At 40.6% G+C, this 18,607-nt stretch overlaps 1 protein-coding gene across 3 annotated transcripts in view; it reads right to left on the bottom strand.

Annotated features, from left to right (window-relative positions):
* Positions 1–4,532: 4,532 nt before the first annotated feature.
* The window catches only part of RDX (radixin), a 33,941-nt gene continuing 19,866 nt past the window's right edge, over positions 4,533–18,607 (bottom strand). For all 3 annotated transcript variants that reach the window (XM_081199364.1, XM_081199363.1, XM_081199365.1), the window contains 10 exons: positions 17,930–18,204; positions 16,974–17,057; positions 16,320–16,466; positions 15,943–16,039; positions 15,200–15,363; positions 13,408–13,538; positions 10,754–10,914; positions 9,514–9,606; positions 8,563–8,808; positions 4,533–7,131 (listed from right to left, as the gene is read on the bottom strand). In XM_081199364.1, coding sequence (XP_081055490.1) covers positions 6,967–7,131; positions 8,563–8,808; positions 9,514–9,606; positions 10,754–10,914; positions 13,408–13,538; positions 15,200–15,363; positions 15,943–16,039; positions 16,320–16,466; positions 16,974–17,057; positions 17,930–18,204 — 1,563 coding nt within the window. In that variant the 3' untranslated portion in view covers positions 4,533–6,966. The remainder of the gene's footprint in view (positions 7,132–8,562; positions 8,809–9,513; positions 9,607–10,753; positions 10,915–13,407; positions 13,539–15,199; positions 15,364–15,942; positions 16,040–16,319; positions 16,467–16,973; positions 17,058–17,929; positions 18,205–18,607) is intronic.

Genomic DNA, 18,607 nt, shown 5'->3' with positions numbered 1-18,607 from the left:
TCTTGTCACTTGCTGAGGTTTGGACAATTATACACAGCAAGGTTTCCAGCAACTGCGTAACAGGAATGGGTCACGTGGGGCCCTCTCAATGTTGATGAACGAACCCCACATCCCTGGCTAGGACTGGTGGGAGTTGGGGTACAACATCTGAAGGGCTGTAGGTTTCCCACTCCTGGCACAATAGCTACAGATAAGGAAGAATTAAAGTCACCAAGCAGGCACACAAGCATCAAAGATGCATTTATTCAAGTACATAGGTAGAGACAATTTGCAATATGCATATAATGCCCATTTGAGCGATAGTGAGGAAGGGAATCAATCGGCTGTAGCACCTTAAGAGGAAAACTCTAAAAAAATTCCTTTGCCTTTGACAAATTATGTTGATTTAGGTTTTTATATGCCATCAAGGCTTAATATAAAATGTGTAAAAATGAATAATGTAAAGGCAAGAGAAACAGCAGTTACTTTTACATTTCTGATTCTGCCAGGGTTCATGCAGAGAATATTTAAAAGATCCCACTTTTAAAGAACAGTTTGCCGTCTGCTATATTGATTTGCATTATAGCTGCATAGTAAACAAAGGTTCTGATTCTTCAGCCTTTGAAGAAATAGTCACAGCCATATTTTAGGGGGGGAAAACAAGCCCCCGATCCAACGCTTAGGAAAAAAACCAGTTACGAGAACTGAACCAAGAGATCTCCAAAGCGTGAGTTGCTCTCAGTCAAGAAAGTTGACATATACTTTGCACCTCTTGTGTGTTTAAAGGATTGTAAACTTTCCCAAATAACAGAGGCAGGCCTGGATAGACCTCCGGTTCTTCAGCTGTTCCTGAATAAGTTTCTATCCTAAGGGTTGCAAGAGATCGTACTTTTGTAACCTGCACAAAGACACAGAAGAAAAACCAAGCAGATTTAATAAGGAAACAGAAAAGAGCCACACCCACCACATTTATAGCTGCAGAAGCGCCTAGAATGAAAAGAGAGGGGTTGTTTCCAAAAGAAATTCAAATTTTGCTTTTCAGAAGAAGAGTGAAGAAGTTTAGACTGTGAGGCCTATCTGGCAGCAGTGGCAACTCTGCATGCACTTGGGCGTCCCATTGAAATCAAGAGGGTGTCAGAGCTCACAAATTGACACTGCATTCCAGCTAAAATGTGCATTGACTTGGCATGCAGCCAAACATCAGCAATACTACTAACAATAAAAGTGTGACTTTTGGAAGGCTCTCCTATGCTTTGACTAGCCTAATGAGCGCAAGGAGCTACCATAAGCCCTACTCACATGTTCAAAGAATGCACCAGCTTCACCTCTAACCTCTGTGAGTTGAATCCAAAGGTCTCAAAGGGGATTCTTCAAGCATTCAGGAAAATGCCCTTAGAAGCCTCCCGGAGATCAGGGCCCCAGTGGTGCAGAAAACTCTGTTGCAGAGGAGTCTAAACACGCTCAAAGACCAACCACATTGACCTCAATGTGCAACAGTTGGCAGCAGAGCCAGTGGGGATTTGGGGGTGGGGTGGGCACTTACAGCCCTGGACCCCCTCCAAAAGTTTTTGAAAAACCTGAATAGGGTGCTATACTAGCACACAAACCAACAGTTGACTGTCCTTGCCAAATATTTAAAGTGCCTTGAAGGTTAGCTAGCAGTTTGGTATGCTGACAGTTGTTATTCAGGGTATTTTCCAGTTTTCAAAACCCTTTTTTAAAAAAGGCAGAACTCAGATTGAACCTCGAACCTTATAAATGCAACAAAAACACTGATCGAGCTATGGGCAGGCAAAAAGCTAAATATGACAGAGTAAGTTTGGTAAGTTTTGAGGCCTTCCATAACTATTCTTTTAGTACTCACCCTTTTGTTTTCCACTTTCCTTATTGCCTAAAAAAAAGTTCAGTTTGACAATCAGATCATTGTTGACTCTGCCCCGTTTCTCAAAAGCTCTGCTGTTTCTGTTGATGGCAGCAATTGGCTGGTAAAGGGGCACCAAGATATAGCAGCTTCTGGTGCTAGTTCATGACATCAGCACCCTATCAGTCATACCAATGTACTGATCGCTATGCCCTGTCCAGAGCTCCATTTTGCCTGCACAACATCTCTTGGACACAGCTCTATAAGAACACGTCTGCTTTCCTAAAGGCCCTATGAAAAGTGATTTTAAAACGGCATTTTGAAGAGCCACAGTCTCTTAACACTAGTATCCTGGCACGTGGAAGCAACACATTGGAGACCACCTGAATGTGAAAAGGATTTTTCCTCCTTAGTGGTGGGGCTGAATACCTGCTGAATATCTGCTGGTTATCGTTTGCTGTGTTTCCTCTTAAACACTGTAGCAGCTGTATGGAAACACTGCTAGCACAAAAGACTGTGCATACTTTAATAGGTGGAAAGCACGGTTATATTTATATTACGCATAGAGAGCTGCATATTGCTGCTTCACTTTAATGTCTCTCTCCCGAAAGACCTACTATATGTTGAGGGCTTAAAACTGATGTAATGGATGCCGAGTGTTACAACAAGGCATCCTGTGGACTGAAAAGCAGGTGCGTCTCTGTACGATGGCCAAAAAAGAAAAGAAAAGAAGACAAATGATGCATGGGGTGGGCATCATTATGGAAATAGAAGGGGTGCACTGCAGACAAAGCCGATCCCTGCTGCTTTCAATAAGGCAAGGGGCTTTGTGAAAGCACATCCACACTGCAAGAAATGGCCCCCAAGGGAAAACAGAGCAGAGGTCCAACACAGAGCCAGCAGGACTGAAAATGGAGTGGGATGTATGCTTTGCCCACAGATTATTTTGCATATCCCTGTCCAGCAAAGCAACTACGAGTAACCAACTGCACACACCAGGCAAAACAGAAAATCAGCATTGTTTTATGAATAAATCATTTTTTTTCACCTCTTGTCTTTTCCTGGTAATGAATTGACATCGCCCGCCCTCTTTTTTTGCTTCCCCCTGGGAATAGTGGGAGAAGTCATCTTAATGTGACTTTTCCACCTCAAAATATAAACAGTAGGAAAGCGCCTAGTGGATTCAGAATATTTATTCCGCCCAAAGAAAGGGCTTCTGAAACTCAGAACATAAAATATACATTGGACATTTCTTCAGCCTTACCTTGATTCTATTTCGGCGAGGAAAGGGGGGCAGAGAACATGCATCTTATCCCATTAGGTGGAAAACGTGTGTGAAATGCAGTGTATGGTTGACGAGCCAGGATCTGAACAACGAAAACCTACACACAACAGTCCACAATGATAAACAACAAATACATTGCACAAAGGGCCATAAAAATGTATGCATGCCTGTTTTGTATGTGTAGTGATTTTCTGTTTGAAGACGACCTGTGGAAAACCTAGTCTAGTGCTACAACCTCCATCATCACCATTATCTTCAGCCTCATTTATTTCTTCTCTCTTGTCCAATGACTGAGCCAAATAGTTGCCTTGCTACTGCTGGCCACCAGCCGGGGCCCTGGCAGTGAACTACAATGAATCCAAGATGAGTCTCAGCTATAAAAGCCAATGCCTTGGCTAGCTCAGTGATCAGTGCAGGACAGCCAAATGGACTGCTTGTTCTGCAAACAAGCAGGGGGGAGGACAGGACTGGAGCAGCCTTAGGGAACTTCCTAGTATTCAGCTTTACATCCTGTGCTCCCCCTGCATCTCCTAGGCAGTGGAAAAATCCTACTTTGGAGTCCTCCTGCACACTACCTGGGGAACAGAATTAAGTCACAACTATGGTGAACAGCTTTAATTTGTGCACTTGGACTGCAAGGACTTGAGAATTGTTGATGTATTACAAAACAGACGAGCATGAGACGGGACACAGATCAGTGATAGAGCATCTGCTTTGCATGCAGAAGGTTCCAAGTTCAATCTCCAACTAGGACAGTGCTCTGCAACTAGGACAGTGCTCTGCAAAGCCAGTGTAGAAAATACTGAGCAGGATGGACCAATGGTCAGAGTAAGTACAAGGCAACTTCCTATGTTCCAGACCGGCTTGCATATATGAAAAGGAAAAAATATTTTGGGCATTCTTGATTTCTCAAATTACACGGCTTAAAAAAACAACGAACAAGTGAAGTCCCATTTTATATGCAACATTAAGTCAATGATATTCAAATGAGCTCCCTCTCAAATCTGTGTGTGATGCTAGCTGTGAGATCTTACGCTACTCATGCAACTCCATGTCACAAAGCTGGAGCATACAGCTAGGAAAAAACCTCAATTTTTGTCATATGAGCACCTGTTGCCTAAATAAGCTCTTTGTCCTCAACAGCAATTCTGTGCCAGTGATTCCTCTTTTTTGAACCTGCAATCACCCTTTTCCCTTCAATCTGTAGTGAGCAGTTAGTGCCCCCTCCCTCCATAGGAGTGTCATTTCTGCTTACATTTTAAATAATTTCCATTATAAGATTTGTCATCTGTGTTCCAGACATCCATTCACTAGTCTTAAGCAAATTGTGATTTTCCCCCCCAGCAAAACCAAACAATTTTTCTCTGGAAAGATGAGATTAAATAACAACAATGGATCTCAGAAGAATGAACTGTAGTCTCTTTATTGTTAGCCAATGAATGTTATCCAAAATAATAGGTGTTATTAACTGTAGCTTAATTTTACAACACAAAAGATGCTAAGAAGGGGAGGGGAAGAAGAGGGGAAGCGTGTTGAAAATTCCTTCACCAAGTTATTTTCTTAATGCCTCTGCATCAATATGTGTTTCCTCAACAGTTGGTGACAACCATCACCATCACTTGGTTCACAGTGAAAAACCTCATTACAGATGTTAATTCCTGGTTGCTTAGAAAAAAGTCACACAGTTTTATATATGGATTAGATCCATTTTAAACTCTAATCTATACATTGTATATTATGAACAGCAAATCTAACTCGTATTTCCCCCCCTTACACTGATAGTCTGGCATTGTCAATGCACGAACACACATTTCAGGGAAGAGCCATACACTCCATTCCATTTGCTATGGCAAAATATTTTGAACACTTTGGACATATAGGTCTCATGATTTGCTGCATGAAAATGTGCAAGGCATCTGCCCAATTTCTCTGACTGCAAGCAAAAGTGCCCAGGGCAAACATTTGAGCATGTGCACAGCTTTTGCACACCCGTGCAAGGAAAATCAGCTACCAGTGTCTCTGTGTTCCTTTCATGATGTCCTCTCTCCAAGATCTCCCTTAAATTTAAGGGTGGGGTGGGGGACAACCCTCAAGAAGGTTCAATAAGGAATCCTTATTAAAGGATATTTAATAAAATGGCAATTTTTAATAGGGAAGTGTAAATTTTGAGTGCATAATACCAAAAGGTTAGCTGAACCATCCTCAGGGAAAGCAGGGCTTTCTCCCAACTACTAATTAAAGAGTTATAAAAATGGTGCGTAATTTCATTCATAAACATGGTCCTCAAAAGTCAACATGCCAACTAATCATCCCAAAGAGCATTAGATAAGGGTGATTCAGCAATGGTTCTAAACATACATTCAATATTCCCTGACTGTATGCTGAACTTCAGCCTAAATGTTTGTTCATACAACTCATCTGCCCCTGTTCTGCCACAATTCCTATGACTGGACTCCCTGAAAAGCGCATATATATATATATATATATATATATATATATATGCGCAATTCCCTTGCATCTTCAGTTATCATGGAAGGAACAACCTTGATGTGGAAGTGGGCCCTCAAAGCAAGTACAAGGCAGCATTGTTTTATGCAGACTTCATTAAGAAACGAGCCTCAGAGCAACGTTAATTTAGTACAAAGGAACCCAAGACCCAGAAAACATGCTCAAATGTTTCACACCCTCTGAGTGGATCATATACCAGTTCCAGGTTACTTTTTAAAAAAAATGGAAGATACATGGTGCAGAATTTTACTCAACAAAAAGGCAGCTGAACACCGTTTGAATACTACAAATCTATGCTGCAATAGAACAAAATATTTAAAGAGTAAAGGCTCCTAGATTTGTGTAGTGTTTAGCTATGCAGAAACCTAGCATAATGCAGTTTGCGTTTCTATATGGTGTTTGAAAGACCAGTCATCATGCATATCGTAGTGAGGTAGGCTAGTGTCCCCTCCATGGGACTGATGTTTTCATATGCTCCCTTGCCAGAAAGGTCCAGGTTTCCCACATTGCAATTCATATGACAGCTTACAAAATGCAAGGAGAACCCAGAGCAGGGGTGGGGGACCTGAGCCCTCCAGATGCTATTGAACTAAGCAGCTCCCATCTTTCCTAGCCATGCTTGCTGGGGCTGATGAGAGTTGTAGTTCATCTGGAGGGCCAAAGGTTACCTATCCCTGTCTTAAAGAGTGTCTCGATTTTCCTACTTTTATCTGAAAAACTGAAGACTTCAGCAAAACAGACCTATAAGCAAAAGACTTAATGTTCCACTTTTTTTTTAAGGGGAAAAAAAGGTATGCTGGAACAGCTACCTGCCATCTAGACCTTTGTGAACAGGCAGGCAAAGAAAACCATCAATGATGACAGGACGTGAAACACCAAAGAACTCCACCTAACAGAAGAAAAACAACACCCCGTAACCCCTGATAAATTAAGCAAGTTCTTGCAAATTCACTAAAGTGAAAAAAGAAAAGAAAAATCCAAAGTGCACCCATGCCAAAAACTGTGGCCAGTTATAAGGTAAAAGCTAGTGTTCTTTCAAATCATTCCTGTTTAGGTTAACAGCTTTGTCAGAATAAGATGGTGCTACTCCTCCAGAGGACAAAGAATAAAAAAAACCACATGATATGAGATCATGGAGATGTGACCACCACCTCTCCCAGAGAGCCAGAGCGGACAGGCTGCCTTATTGTTGAACGGCTTTCATGAAATGAGTTTTAACCACAAACTGGTATAAATGCTTTGGCAAGGTGGGGTGTGTTCCTTTCAGAAAGGCCTGCATTTCTCTGCTGGTGGTTCAAGCTTAATGAAGAACATATATGCAAAGTAACAGCTCTCACATTGCTTCAAATTCATCAATGCGCTGCTTCGTATTGCCTTGCCGGATCTGTCGAAGAGTCTTGTATTTATCGCGGCCGGCTTTAACGTTCTCCGCATGAAGGACATCGTTCTGGGTCTTCTTGGTGTCGTCTCTGGCTTGGGCCAGCTCGGAACTCAGGGCCTGTGGAACAAAAGGATTGCCAGTTTAGACGCTGCCAGTTCTGTCAAGTTCAACATTTCATTTGCGGTACAGGATTAATCTTCCAACCAAACAGCCAGAATGTATACATACATAAAACAAAGGGGTATACATGTGCAAAATGGGAGATGATATATTCTTGTTCCTTTAGTGGATTATTTTCAGTAAATTCAACTTAAAACAAGGTTTGGAATATTTTTTTCTGGAGAACAGTTATCAGTCTCTCATGTATAGCTCCTCAATCACATATTCTTAGAAAGAATTGCAACAGAAGGGGACATAACGTGGTACAGAGAAGCAGACATATTGCATTAACTTTTGTGTTCACTGTTTGCCAGATTCACTGCTCAGGCCAACCTATGATACAGCAAAACATAGGCAGGTTAAGCTTTTTTTATTTTTTTAAATTACATTGGGTTTAGTGAACATTCTGTTAGTGCAAAGATTTCTACTTGCACAACAAAGCATCCCCCCCCCCAATCCTCCTGTGTGTCCCAAAATCTGTTCTAGAAGTTCCCCATATCCTCTGGCACAAATTTGGGAAGGGAGACTGCAAAGGGGGGAGGGAGTCTTGTTACAGAAGTAGAAATTCTTGCTCTGATGGGACACCTTAGTTGACTACCCATCATGCTCTACTAAACTAACTTATTTACCTATCAGATGAAGGAATCATCTGCTTCTGTATTGTATGGATTTAGCCTTCAGAATGATGATCTGTACAACAGCATTGCCAGGAAACTCACTTACTGGTTCTGATTGCCTTCCAAAGTAAATGGTCTCTTCATGCATTATTAAAGGGGCCTAAAGGCCGCTGGAAAGGAAGCTCAGCAGAATGGCCCCCTCCAAGAGCTTCAATTAAGATGGAATCTGATCTTAGCTTTCAAAATGCTGTGTTAACTAGCTTAATGCTCAAAATCCAAAGAGAATAAAAGCAACATTTGCGCTCTGTGGTATGAATTTGCATATAAAGGAACTTGCTTGTGTTGGGCATTATGAGCATTTTGTTATTTTCACATGGGGCTGCAGTACCTAGTTCCAAAACAAAATTTGTAAAGCAGCACAAGAGACAAACTGAACGACACTGTTCTCCCGACTGCATTTTCCAAAATACAGGCCACACCACAAAAATATGTTTCTTTTAATCGGAAGGAGAATGTCTAGATGTGTGGAGGGATATATTATGAATTTTTGCAAAGCAGTATGTACTGTGCCCAGGGCCCACTGAACCAAATGACTTCCTCTGCAAGTTGAGCAGGAACGTCCCCTCACACCCACACCAAGATGGGATCAATAGGAGTCATTTCAAAAGCTTTGCAGGGGACTACAGTGCAAAGCAAAGTTGAGCATGCTCAAACCAGCAGAGAGCTTTTTGGTTTGTGGCCTATGTTATATGCCTCTGTAATTCTTCATTACCTGGAGCTGTTTCTTTACACGTTCATTCTTCTGCGTTTCTGTTACACGCTCTTCCTCACTCCTGTGATTCACAACGCCATCAGAAGCCAATTCAGCACTGGCCTCTGCATTATTCTCATCCTGTTCATCATGTTCATTTTCCGTGGGAGGAATTACAGGGGGAGGCGGAGGAGGTGGCGGAGGAGCAGACATCACAGTCTTCAGCTCTTCTTTGGTCTTCTCCAGATCTTCTTGGGCTGCAAAGGCCTAAAAGGTAGTCATGAGGATTAGTCAACTCGCTCCGCAAACAACCAAAATCTCCCAGCCTTATACTTTAATGAGATTGGTGTCAATGAGATTGAACCAACTTAGCCTGTCATTCCTTTAACATGTTTACGGGCCACAGAATATATGCTTAAAATTACTTTGAAAGTCTCAAGAGAAGACCAGAAGTCAACTCAAGCAGCTCCGCACCCCTTTCTGAATACCAAGTCAGCTGCAGTCAACTAATATAAAGGAACTGTGATACATCCCTAGACCCCAAGTACTCATTAAAATGATTAGCCCAAACAGCATTTTCAGAAGACTCTTAACAGCTTTCCCTGTCTCTAGGAGAAAAGTAGGATACCTATTTAGGATGAGATTTCAGAAAAGCATAAGAAGTAGGTACAGATAAGCTCATGAAGACATTTGTTTACCTCCTGGGGTTGGATGAATCTATATTCCATCAAGTCAATCTGCCTTCTAGCCAGAGATAAGTAGAAAGCACAGGACATATGCGAGTCCAAGTATTGCTCTCATCTCACACTGGGGCAAGGAGTATTGTAAGCATGCAGAAGATTTTAAAAAGCATTTTCCAGCAGAGAATTTGGCACCCGATGCTGGGAAATGCCTTGTTCTCAGCTCTGGCATGCAGTTCAGAATGCTTTGCCCATTCACAAATCCCAGCTTTAGTACATTAAAAATAATTACTTTGTGCTGCCATTCTGAAGCTTCTTCTTCTTTCTTCTTCTTGGCCTCCTCCAAAAGTGCAATCTTAGCAGTGAATTCCGCAAGTTCTGCCGCCTAGGAAGTAAGAAGAAAAAGTTATTAGCTCTAATGCAACATCATGTATTGGTCTGCATTAAAGATGAAGCTGTAAAGAAATCTTAGTCACCTTTTCATAAGCTTTGTATAACGAACAGGCAACCGTTCAAAACTAAAATAGCTAGACAAATAAGAAAATAACCAAACCACTTTGGTGGTTTGGTTATTTTCTTATTAACCAAGCCACTTAATATTCCCTTAATACTGACCAGTTAATTCACCAAGAGCAATATAATAAAAATAAATTTTAAAAAAATGAGCCTGGTTATCATGTGACTCCAAAACTTGGGGAAAAAATAGTTATGAGGGCATCCTTTGGAGAAAGTATTTCATAAGGATAGTGCCACCATTTGAATGGTGGTGGTTTAAGGAATATCTGAACTTAATATTAACAAGATGGTAGAATGGATCCAGAGACATGTAATGGAGTTGGTGGAAGCAGACTTCCTCAGTCCCCCCCACAACCTGGTCGGAGAGGTTCCCCTAAGGTCGGGGTACTTTGCCAAAAGTGGTGGGCTATAGCAAGAAGGGTTGAGGGGATCCCCAAAATGAGAGAGGCAACCTTGGTGAGTGGAGAGAAGTCAGCTTCTACCTGCCCTGTTATGTGTGCTTTGGTTTGGATGCAACCTAGTGGATTGTTGACTCAAAATGCAATATACACCTTTCTCTCCCCACAGCACAGTACATAGCTATACGGGGAGAGAAAGTACATGCATCTACCTTTTTTGTGCAGTGGTACCTCGCAAGACGAATGCCTCGCAAGACGAAAAACGTGCAAGACGAAAGAGTTTTCCGTTTTTTGAGTCGTTCCGCAAGACGAATTTCCCTATGGGCTTGCTTCGCAAGACGAAACGTCTTGCAAGTTCTTGTGAGTTTGTTTCCTTTTTCTTAAAGCCGCTAAGCCGTTAATAGCCGCTAAGCCGCTAATAGCCGTGCTTCGCAAGACGAAGAGACTCGCGGAGCGGATTAATTTCGTCTTGCGAGGCACCACTGTACTTAGATGACATCATGCAATTATGAACCTGCATGGTTTTCTTAATACCGTTTCCTTTTTGGATGCCAGAATTTTAACAAACTCCTTGAAAACAATACATCCTAACATAATCAGGCACATGCAACGTCTTACCAGCTGCTCCTGATTTTTCATTTGGTCAGCAGCCTGTTTCGCCAGAGCAGCTTTTGCCTCTTCTGCAGCTCTCCGATCCTTTTCCAGGCGCTCTGCTTCCTCTTTTGCTTTCTTCCTCTCCTGATCCAGCTCTAGGGCTCTTCTCGTCTGTTCTTCCAATTCTATGCAGAAGTTTAGAAAAGATCAGATAAATAAAAGGCAGCCAGACTGTGTTACACCAAGTCAATAAAACTAAATATTTCCAACACTGAATATTAAAGAGTTCTCTGTTATTTTTCTAAGAATAAGAACGGAAGGTCTCAATTGCTTTCAATGGAGATTGCCTAGGACAAGGGTGGGAAACCTTTTTGACCCAGTGGGCAGATCTTCATCTTAAACCCCATGGATCAGCTCTGAGAGGCAGTTCGCAGCAGAGTTTGGTGGAGGTAGTAACCAAGCAGGAATGAATTTCCCAGCCATAAACCAATGGAGAGGAGAGTTCAATCCTGATTTGTGCCCAGTTCAACAGACCTAGGATTACATGTCTTCCAACTTTTTTTACACTGCAACTCATACACAGAATTATAGAATCATCGAATTGTAAAGTTGGAAGGTACCCAACCCCCCGCAATGCAGGAATCTCAACTAAAACATGCATGTAAGATGGCCATCCAACACATGAGATTATAATCTAATGTCAATTTTACATTGTACAGTGGTACCTCTACTTCCGGTTACGTATCCTTCAGGATACGTACACGGCAAACCCGGAAGTATTTTTCCAGGTTTCACTGCGCGCACATGGGCAGAAGTGCTCTACACACTGTGAGTATGTGCAGAAGCGGCATCTCCGGTTGCAGAAACCTCGGGACCCGACCGGAGCTCCGGAACGGATCCTGTCCGCAACTGGAGGTACCACTGTAATGGAATATTCCAATGTTTACTCCACTTGACCACGTTGGCAGGAACTTACTCCTGTGAAAGGATGCAAAAGGATGCATTTCACTTAATTTCTTTTATAGATATTCAAGAGAACAGAGCAATACTTTACTGTCCAGACTGAAAGAACTGGCTCTTATACAAATCCACTAACCATCAAAACTGTTCACATTTTTCTCAGGAGGAATTATAAAAGCATCAGGTATAAAAGCCAAAGAAAGCTCAAATGCAAGCCAGTTTCCCAAATACATGGCAGCCGTGATAGCTCAGTAGGCACACAAACCATAGCAGTAAGGACGAAAGCTCAGAGAACATGCTTTGCACACAAGAAGGCCCCTGGGTCAATCCCAGGCAAATGAAGCAGATGATAAGCCCTCTTTCTGGGATGTTGGAGTGCCATTATCAGTCAAAATACGCAGTACTAGGCTAAATGAACAGTTAGTCTGGCGTGAAAAAAGTTCCCATTCTCAGGCGTCTGTGTCTAATTTTAAAGGCCCTAGATTTGCACATGCTTCTGGAAAAAAGCTTTAAGATATTTGGCGTTTTTCTCATTTACATTTTTTTGGGAGACTTAGGTTTTTGTAATCTTCCCAAGTATTCTGACTTGCACTGTGCAAAGTATAAGCCTTAGGCACTCAGATCCCCTCCCTGACATCGTTTGGGCACATCCATAGTATGCATTTGGCTTTTGTGGGTGAGTTCTTTGGGTTCCCAGGTGCATTCACTACATCATTTATTTGTTGCAGCACACTGCAGTTCTCACAGAGCACCCAGTGTGGGAATTACTGCCTTCAGTGTCTTAATGCAAACTATTAAAAGAGATGAAAGAACATTAAAATGTTAGGAACTGCAAGAAGTCACTCCATTCAATAGCCGTGCTATGATTCAGAAAGTGAAGCACAAAAAGAGTAATTGGCTGCGCTAGAGAAATCTATGCAAAATCCTGCAAAAGCTATTATGTTTAATGATATAAAGACTTTAACCTTAAAGAGCAGAAACACGTCTGAAGTAAATCCAATTTAACTGTACTTTTCTAGCAGACTGTAAAATAGAACACCTCACTATGGAAGTGGGTTTATATCTATTACATTTTTTGCATGCTTCTTCCCTTCATTTCCTTTATCTGTTTTTCCTGACAGAGCCAACAGCTAGTTCTGAAACTAAAGCTTACTGCACACCTAGTGGCAGAATATAAATGATTTACCACTACATAACTGAATTTGATTTTAATCTAAGCTGGTATTTCTTATAAAGTGACGGTCCGCAATAAGGTTTAGACACTGCAAATTTGTACTCTTCACAATGTCACATAAGGTCTGTGCGCCACTGTCCATAAACTGCACTCAAGCAAAAAGGAACCAAAGGAAAAAGGGACACAACAATGTACAGGTAACTCACAACTTACGTTCACTTAAGTTGCATGCATTCAGTTTTATGTGCTTGCCAATGGTTTTTTTTTTGGGGGGGGGGCAGACATTCAGGGGAAAAAAGACTTTGGCAATCCCACCCGCCACTGAACCCAATGTGTCTTGACTATACATGGTTTTGGCTTCATAAAATCACGTATTTTGAGAGTTGCCTCTAGTTTAAAATATGATGCAAGTTAAATTAGTGTATTGTTAAGCTAGCTGCTAACTTCCTTACATGATGTGTAATAAGCAATGTAACATAATAAACCTAACAGACACACAAACTTAATATTTATTGAAGGAAATAGATGTGATGAACATGGTCACCTTTTTGTGCCTTCATTGTCTGTTCTTCAATTTGTCTTAGCCGTTCCATCAACTCTTCCTTTTCACGCTCTATTCTTTCCTTCTCTTTTTCTGCTATTTCCCTTTTCCTTTTCTCATTTTCTAGTTGTGCCCTAAATTAAATAAATGCCAACATCAACATAGCAGAGGAGCAAGTGATTTTCATTCTGAGTTTACAGTGCCTCCATCAAAATCCATTTACCCAAACATGCCAAATTTATTCTCACAATACAAGTCACAACATGATATGCTAGGTGGAAGCCCTGCAGCAATAATAAAAATAAAAGGTTTGTTCTGGCAGATGATCTCAAAGTTGTATCCTAAGTGTCTAAAAAAAACAAGGTGAAAGCTGGAATGAAACAAAATAGGCAAACAATCTAGCTAAAGATCAGCATCAAGTAGGGGAAGATGGTGCTTCTTTTTTTTTTTAATATATATTTTATTCAGGATTTTCTTGTTTTACAGAAGTGTAGTGCCTCGTATTTTTTTTTCCCCCTGTAACATTTTTACAGATCCGTTTCGTTTGCTGAGGCATTAGGGGGAGAAGAAAAGAAAAAAGAAAAAAGAGAGGGGGGTGGAGGGAGGGAGGATGGATAGGGGTGGGGTCGGGTGGCGGTGTTTCTATTATGTTTAATGCATGTAGAGTTTGGTGTCAGCGTTGTTTGTGTTGTTCACTTATGTTCCTTTGGTGGTGAGAGAGGTTGAGGTTGGCCTAGGGTGTGATTGTTTGCTTGCGATTGGCTGTGGTGATCTTTGTTTTCATGTGTGGGTGAGGTGGGTGGGTGTTTTGGATCAGGTTAGCCATATTGATTTGTATGCTGTTGGTGGGTTATTGTCACTGTCCTGTTGGGCTGTGTATGTGATAAAGGGGCTTCTAAACTGCAGGCTTCTCATGAGCCTCTAGTTGGCCAGAGTGAGTACATAATGCTGGACTAGAGGAGTCATTGGTCTGATCCACCAGGGTGCTTATGTTCTACACGTCAATCAAGTACCTACAAAACTTCAATCTATCAGGTAGTAACCCGTAGGATAACACAATATTAGGTACTTCACAAAACAATTTAAAAGACAACAAACAAACTGACCCAAAACTGTGACGCTTAAGTATCTGCTCCTCACCTCTACCTAGACTCTTTGCACACTGGCAGTATATAGTAGCTAACTCATGGTAACATCCAAGTGGCAATTACATATTTGTCTGCATTCACTAACAGCAGCTGCAGTGTTACTATTTAGTTTACTTAGTGCAAATCTTCTGAAATCACTGTGGAAACATGCGGTAAACATGCCAGTACATGCCGCTTGTTTTTCCCCAAAGCATCAGTACTCTAGCAGAGTCCAATTAAGCAGGCAGCCTGCTGTCAGTGAACTTTGCTGGAGGACAAATCCAATTGTGACACAAAGCTGGATAAGGACATGAGCTTTCCTAGACACTACCCAGGGCTAAAGAAAACCAGGGGTTTTGACAAACACCCTTTCTTTCTCTATATATAATTCATGAAACCAATTTGTCATTGCTTAGAACTGGTGTGCATCCATGTGTAAAGTACGATACCAAGACAACAACAGTTTCCACCACTGGCACTGATTTAATAGGAGTACTATCTGTTTTTAGAGAATTCTGTCCATGAGGGCAAAAATAGAACTTAATACTTTTTCCTCCTTAAGTCTGCCTCTAGGTCACATGTACTAGAGTGTTTTTGTTTGTCTGTCTGAAGTTATGAATGACAAAAGAATTCCAACTACTGTTCATACCCAGTTGTCAACATCATACCTCTCCATCTGTTTTTGGTGTTTTTCTTCCCTAGCCTGGGCCTTCATCTGTTGAACTTCAATTGTATCTGGCTTTCTCCTCCTCATGTACAGCTCATGATTTCCCATACACAGTGCCAATATCCGCTTATTAATTCTCAGACGTGGTGCATAAAACACAAAATCCTAATAAAAAAATTAAGTTATTGAAATCCCATTTATGTTCTAGGAACACATGCTTGTTAGGAATATGGACACTCTTAGCTTCTTCTTAATGAGATTCTAACTTCTTAAATAGATAGCGTAACACTTTCACTTCCAATGAAGCAATCTTTGGGACTAGTCATTAGCTGTTCCAGAACCGATCAATAAATGACTTGGAATTAGGTGTGATCAGTGAAAGAACTGACACCAAAGCATTAAGAATGATTAAATCCCAACGAAAGAGGGAAAAACTCTAAAAGGTTTTTTGAACTTGGTGACTGTAACAGGCTGGCAGAGGAAACTCAAACAGGATTTTGAAAGTTATGTACTTTGGAGGCAGGGAAAAGAAAATTCCAGGCATGGATTAGCTCCAACCCTACAGCGAACAATTAAACAATGTAAGTGAGAAATTTCAACACAAATATTAGCAAACATTACATTAGTTAAGCAAGAAACTACTCTCCAAACTTTGGAGAGTTAAGAGCTAGAGAGGAAGGGGTTGCAGATGTGTCCTATATTGATAGTTCAGGTCTAAAAAAGGAATTAAAAATATTTACTCACAGGGGCCTTTTTGTCAATGGGTTTTATCACAAACTTTTTGTCATTAAATGAAATATTTCTGATTTCACTCCAAGGAAAGCCGATCTTGGGAGTCAACCTTTAGCAAACACAAAATAATCCTTAGTCACACACACTTTGTGAACAACCACAGTAAAACAAACTTAAGTTATAGGGTGAAAGGACAGTGTGCAATTTTATCTACCTCTGTCCAACAGGCAGGACCACTCATTTAACAGGTTTTTCTCTACCCACAATAACATCTACAGCTCAGTTTCCGAAGAGCACACAATTAAAAACAATGTACATCGAACTCTATTAAGGAGGGTGATCCATGAACAGTTCTTCAGGAATACTGAAACAGTTTTAATATTACTTACTTATCATCATGTTCATAAATATTTAAACCCAAAGCATCGACACCAAGCCATAATTCAGTTCCCTTTTTGTTCTTTATTTCAAAATAGTTGACTCCATACATTTCCAAATCTTGTGCAATTTTGAGGTACTCCATCATAGAATCCTCCCTGATCAATGAAAAGAACATAATTGATAACCAGATAAAATGCAAACTTCTATAGTCACTGTATAGGCAGAAGTAGTAAGGATCCTGCGCCCAATCTTACCAATTGTATCCTCAACTAAGTCTGAAGTGGGTTAACTGTGCACTTTCATCCATTGATTCCAATCGGATTTACAGCCCAATTCTATACATTATAATTTGGATGTCCCACCAATTTCAATGGGACATACCCCTAAGTATATGCAGATAGAACTGTAGCCCTAACAGAGGTCGATTACTACATAATAGATTGGACCCACTGTGCTTTTATTTATATTTTTGTGATAGATTTAAAACAGAAGCAGGGAAAAGTAGCAAAAAGTTAAGCTAGTTATGTACAGAAGTAAGCTAAAACAGCTCTTTGGAGTAATATGTTTCAGTTACCAGCACTTCTTCTGTCTGTAGGATATATTAATTAATTAAAAGCAAGCTAAATTCAAAAGAGACGGGCTAACTATACCGGGGAACTTACCTTAACATCCCTCTGTGCTCTTCATGCCAGTTTTGTATTCTTTCTTCCCACTGCTCTTTTGTCAATTTATGCTGTTCCAAAACGCTGTCAAAATAAAGAATAATCATGAAAAGAGTACCCTACTATTTATTTTATTTTTACACAAAAGTTACAATCAGCGGCACCTTTCTAGATTTAAATTTATTTTTATTTAACAAAATTTATACACCACTTGATTGTAGCAAAACCTCTACGCGGTTTACAAGAAGTAAATTCGAGTATGTTGCAATACTCTGCCCTTTCCCTGTATTCACAGCCTGCAGGGAAGCTTACAACTATTAAAAAACAGTTAAGTAAATTAAAATACTAAACTGAAGACCACAATGAAACAAAACTAATTATAAACAGCAACAGTAAACAAGAACAATGTGTGTAGCACCAATTGTATTCAACTCCTTAAAAAATGCCAACAAATTTCAACAACAAAAGAAATCATAAACTCTGTACTTAAGGTGTGAATGCTAGAATGGGGCTTGCCCATCTGACAACTGGCTTGGCAGGACTTTGACTTATGCTACTAGTCAAGCTAGTTAAGAAAATCAGGTAGTATCTAACTAGTGCAACAAGTTCCACTATTGTGAGGAGTTTCAGCTGTGCAATGGAATTTCCCTGCTCTCTCCTCTCCCTGTACACCCCATAAATCTCCTCAGGATTGTCATAAGAACCCCAGGAACATATTTAGAGGCCACACAGGGAGATGAGAAGAAGGGGAACATCCACGGCTCAGCCAACATTCCTTGCAGTAGCAGAAGTCTTTAGTTGGATACTGCCCCCAGTTTCTGGGATGGAGATGCATATTTTTAAATTTCCAAATTGAAGACCAATGGTGTAGGCCACCAGACAAGCTTTCATATTAAAATTATACGCTGTACCCATAGAATTTGCCAGACTTTTGATGCACCATATAAGTTTCTTACCGCTGGGGAAGAAGTCTGTCATTGGCCAAATATCCTAGCTTATGTATCTCTTTATTGTAATCTCCATACTTGGCTTGAACAGCATAAGAAGCTAGCAGAACAGCCGTTTCAGGAGGACAATAGATTTCATCATTTAAGATGGCTTCTTTTACTTGCAGAAAAAACAGTCTCTGGGTTATTTCTTGAATCAACTCTTCAGACACATCCTCAGGAAAAAACTTTGCCCTGAATTTGAACTGAAGAGGATTTTCTTTCCTTACATCTTGCTGTGTTACCTGAAAAGGAGTTTGCAGAAGGGTAAAGAGAATATGAGAGTATTGGGAAAGCAATCTAGTCACCAGTTGTTACATACTGTAATTCAACTCTAGGAAGCACAACATTGAAGGACTTGTGATTCACACAGACATCTAAATAATTAATTGTGAATTAGGAAAACATGACAGCTTTCAGAGGCTACATAAAGCCATTTAAAGTCCTTATTGTATCCCTGTGTTACTCCAATTTTCATTATACAAATTCAGTTCTGAAGACCTACACAGCAGGCTGATTTAGGAAAATCAACCTTGCATTCAAAGATGTACACAACATAGCAGTGGTTTTAAAAGTTTATCTGCAAAAAGTCTCTTGCACAGGATTGCCAGATATTGATGAGCTAATGAACATCATGTACACCAGATT

This window comes from Podarcis bocagei (assembly GCF_964188305.1).
Source record: "Podarcis bocagei genome assembly, chromosome: 6".
Classification (NCBI taxonomy): Eukaryota; Metazoa; Chordata; class Lepidosauria; order Squamata; family Lacertidae; genus Podarcis; species Podarcis bocagei.
Note: the sequence above shows the minus strand (reverse complement) of the source record. Positions and strands in the feature narration are given on the sequence as shown.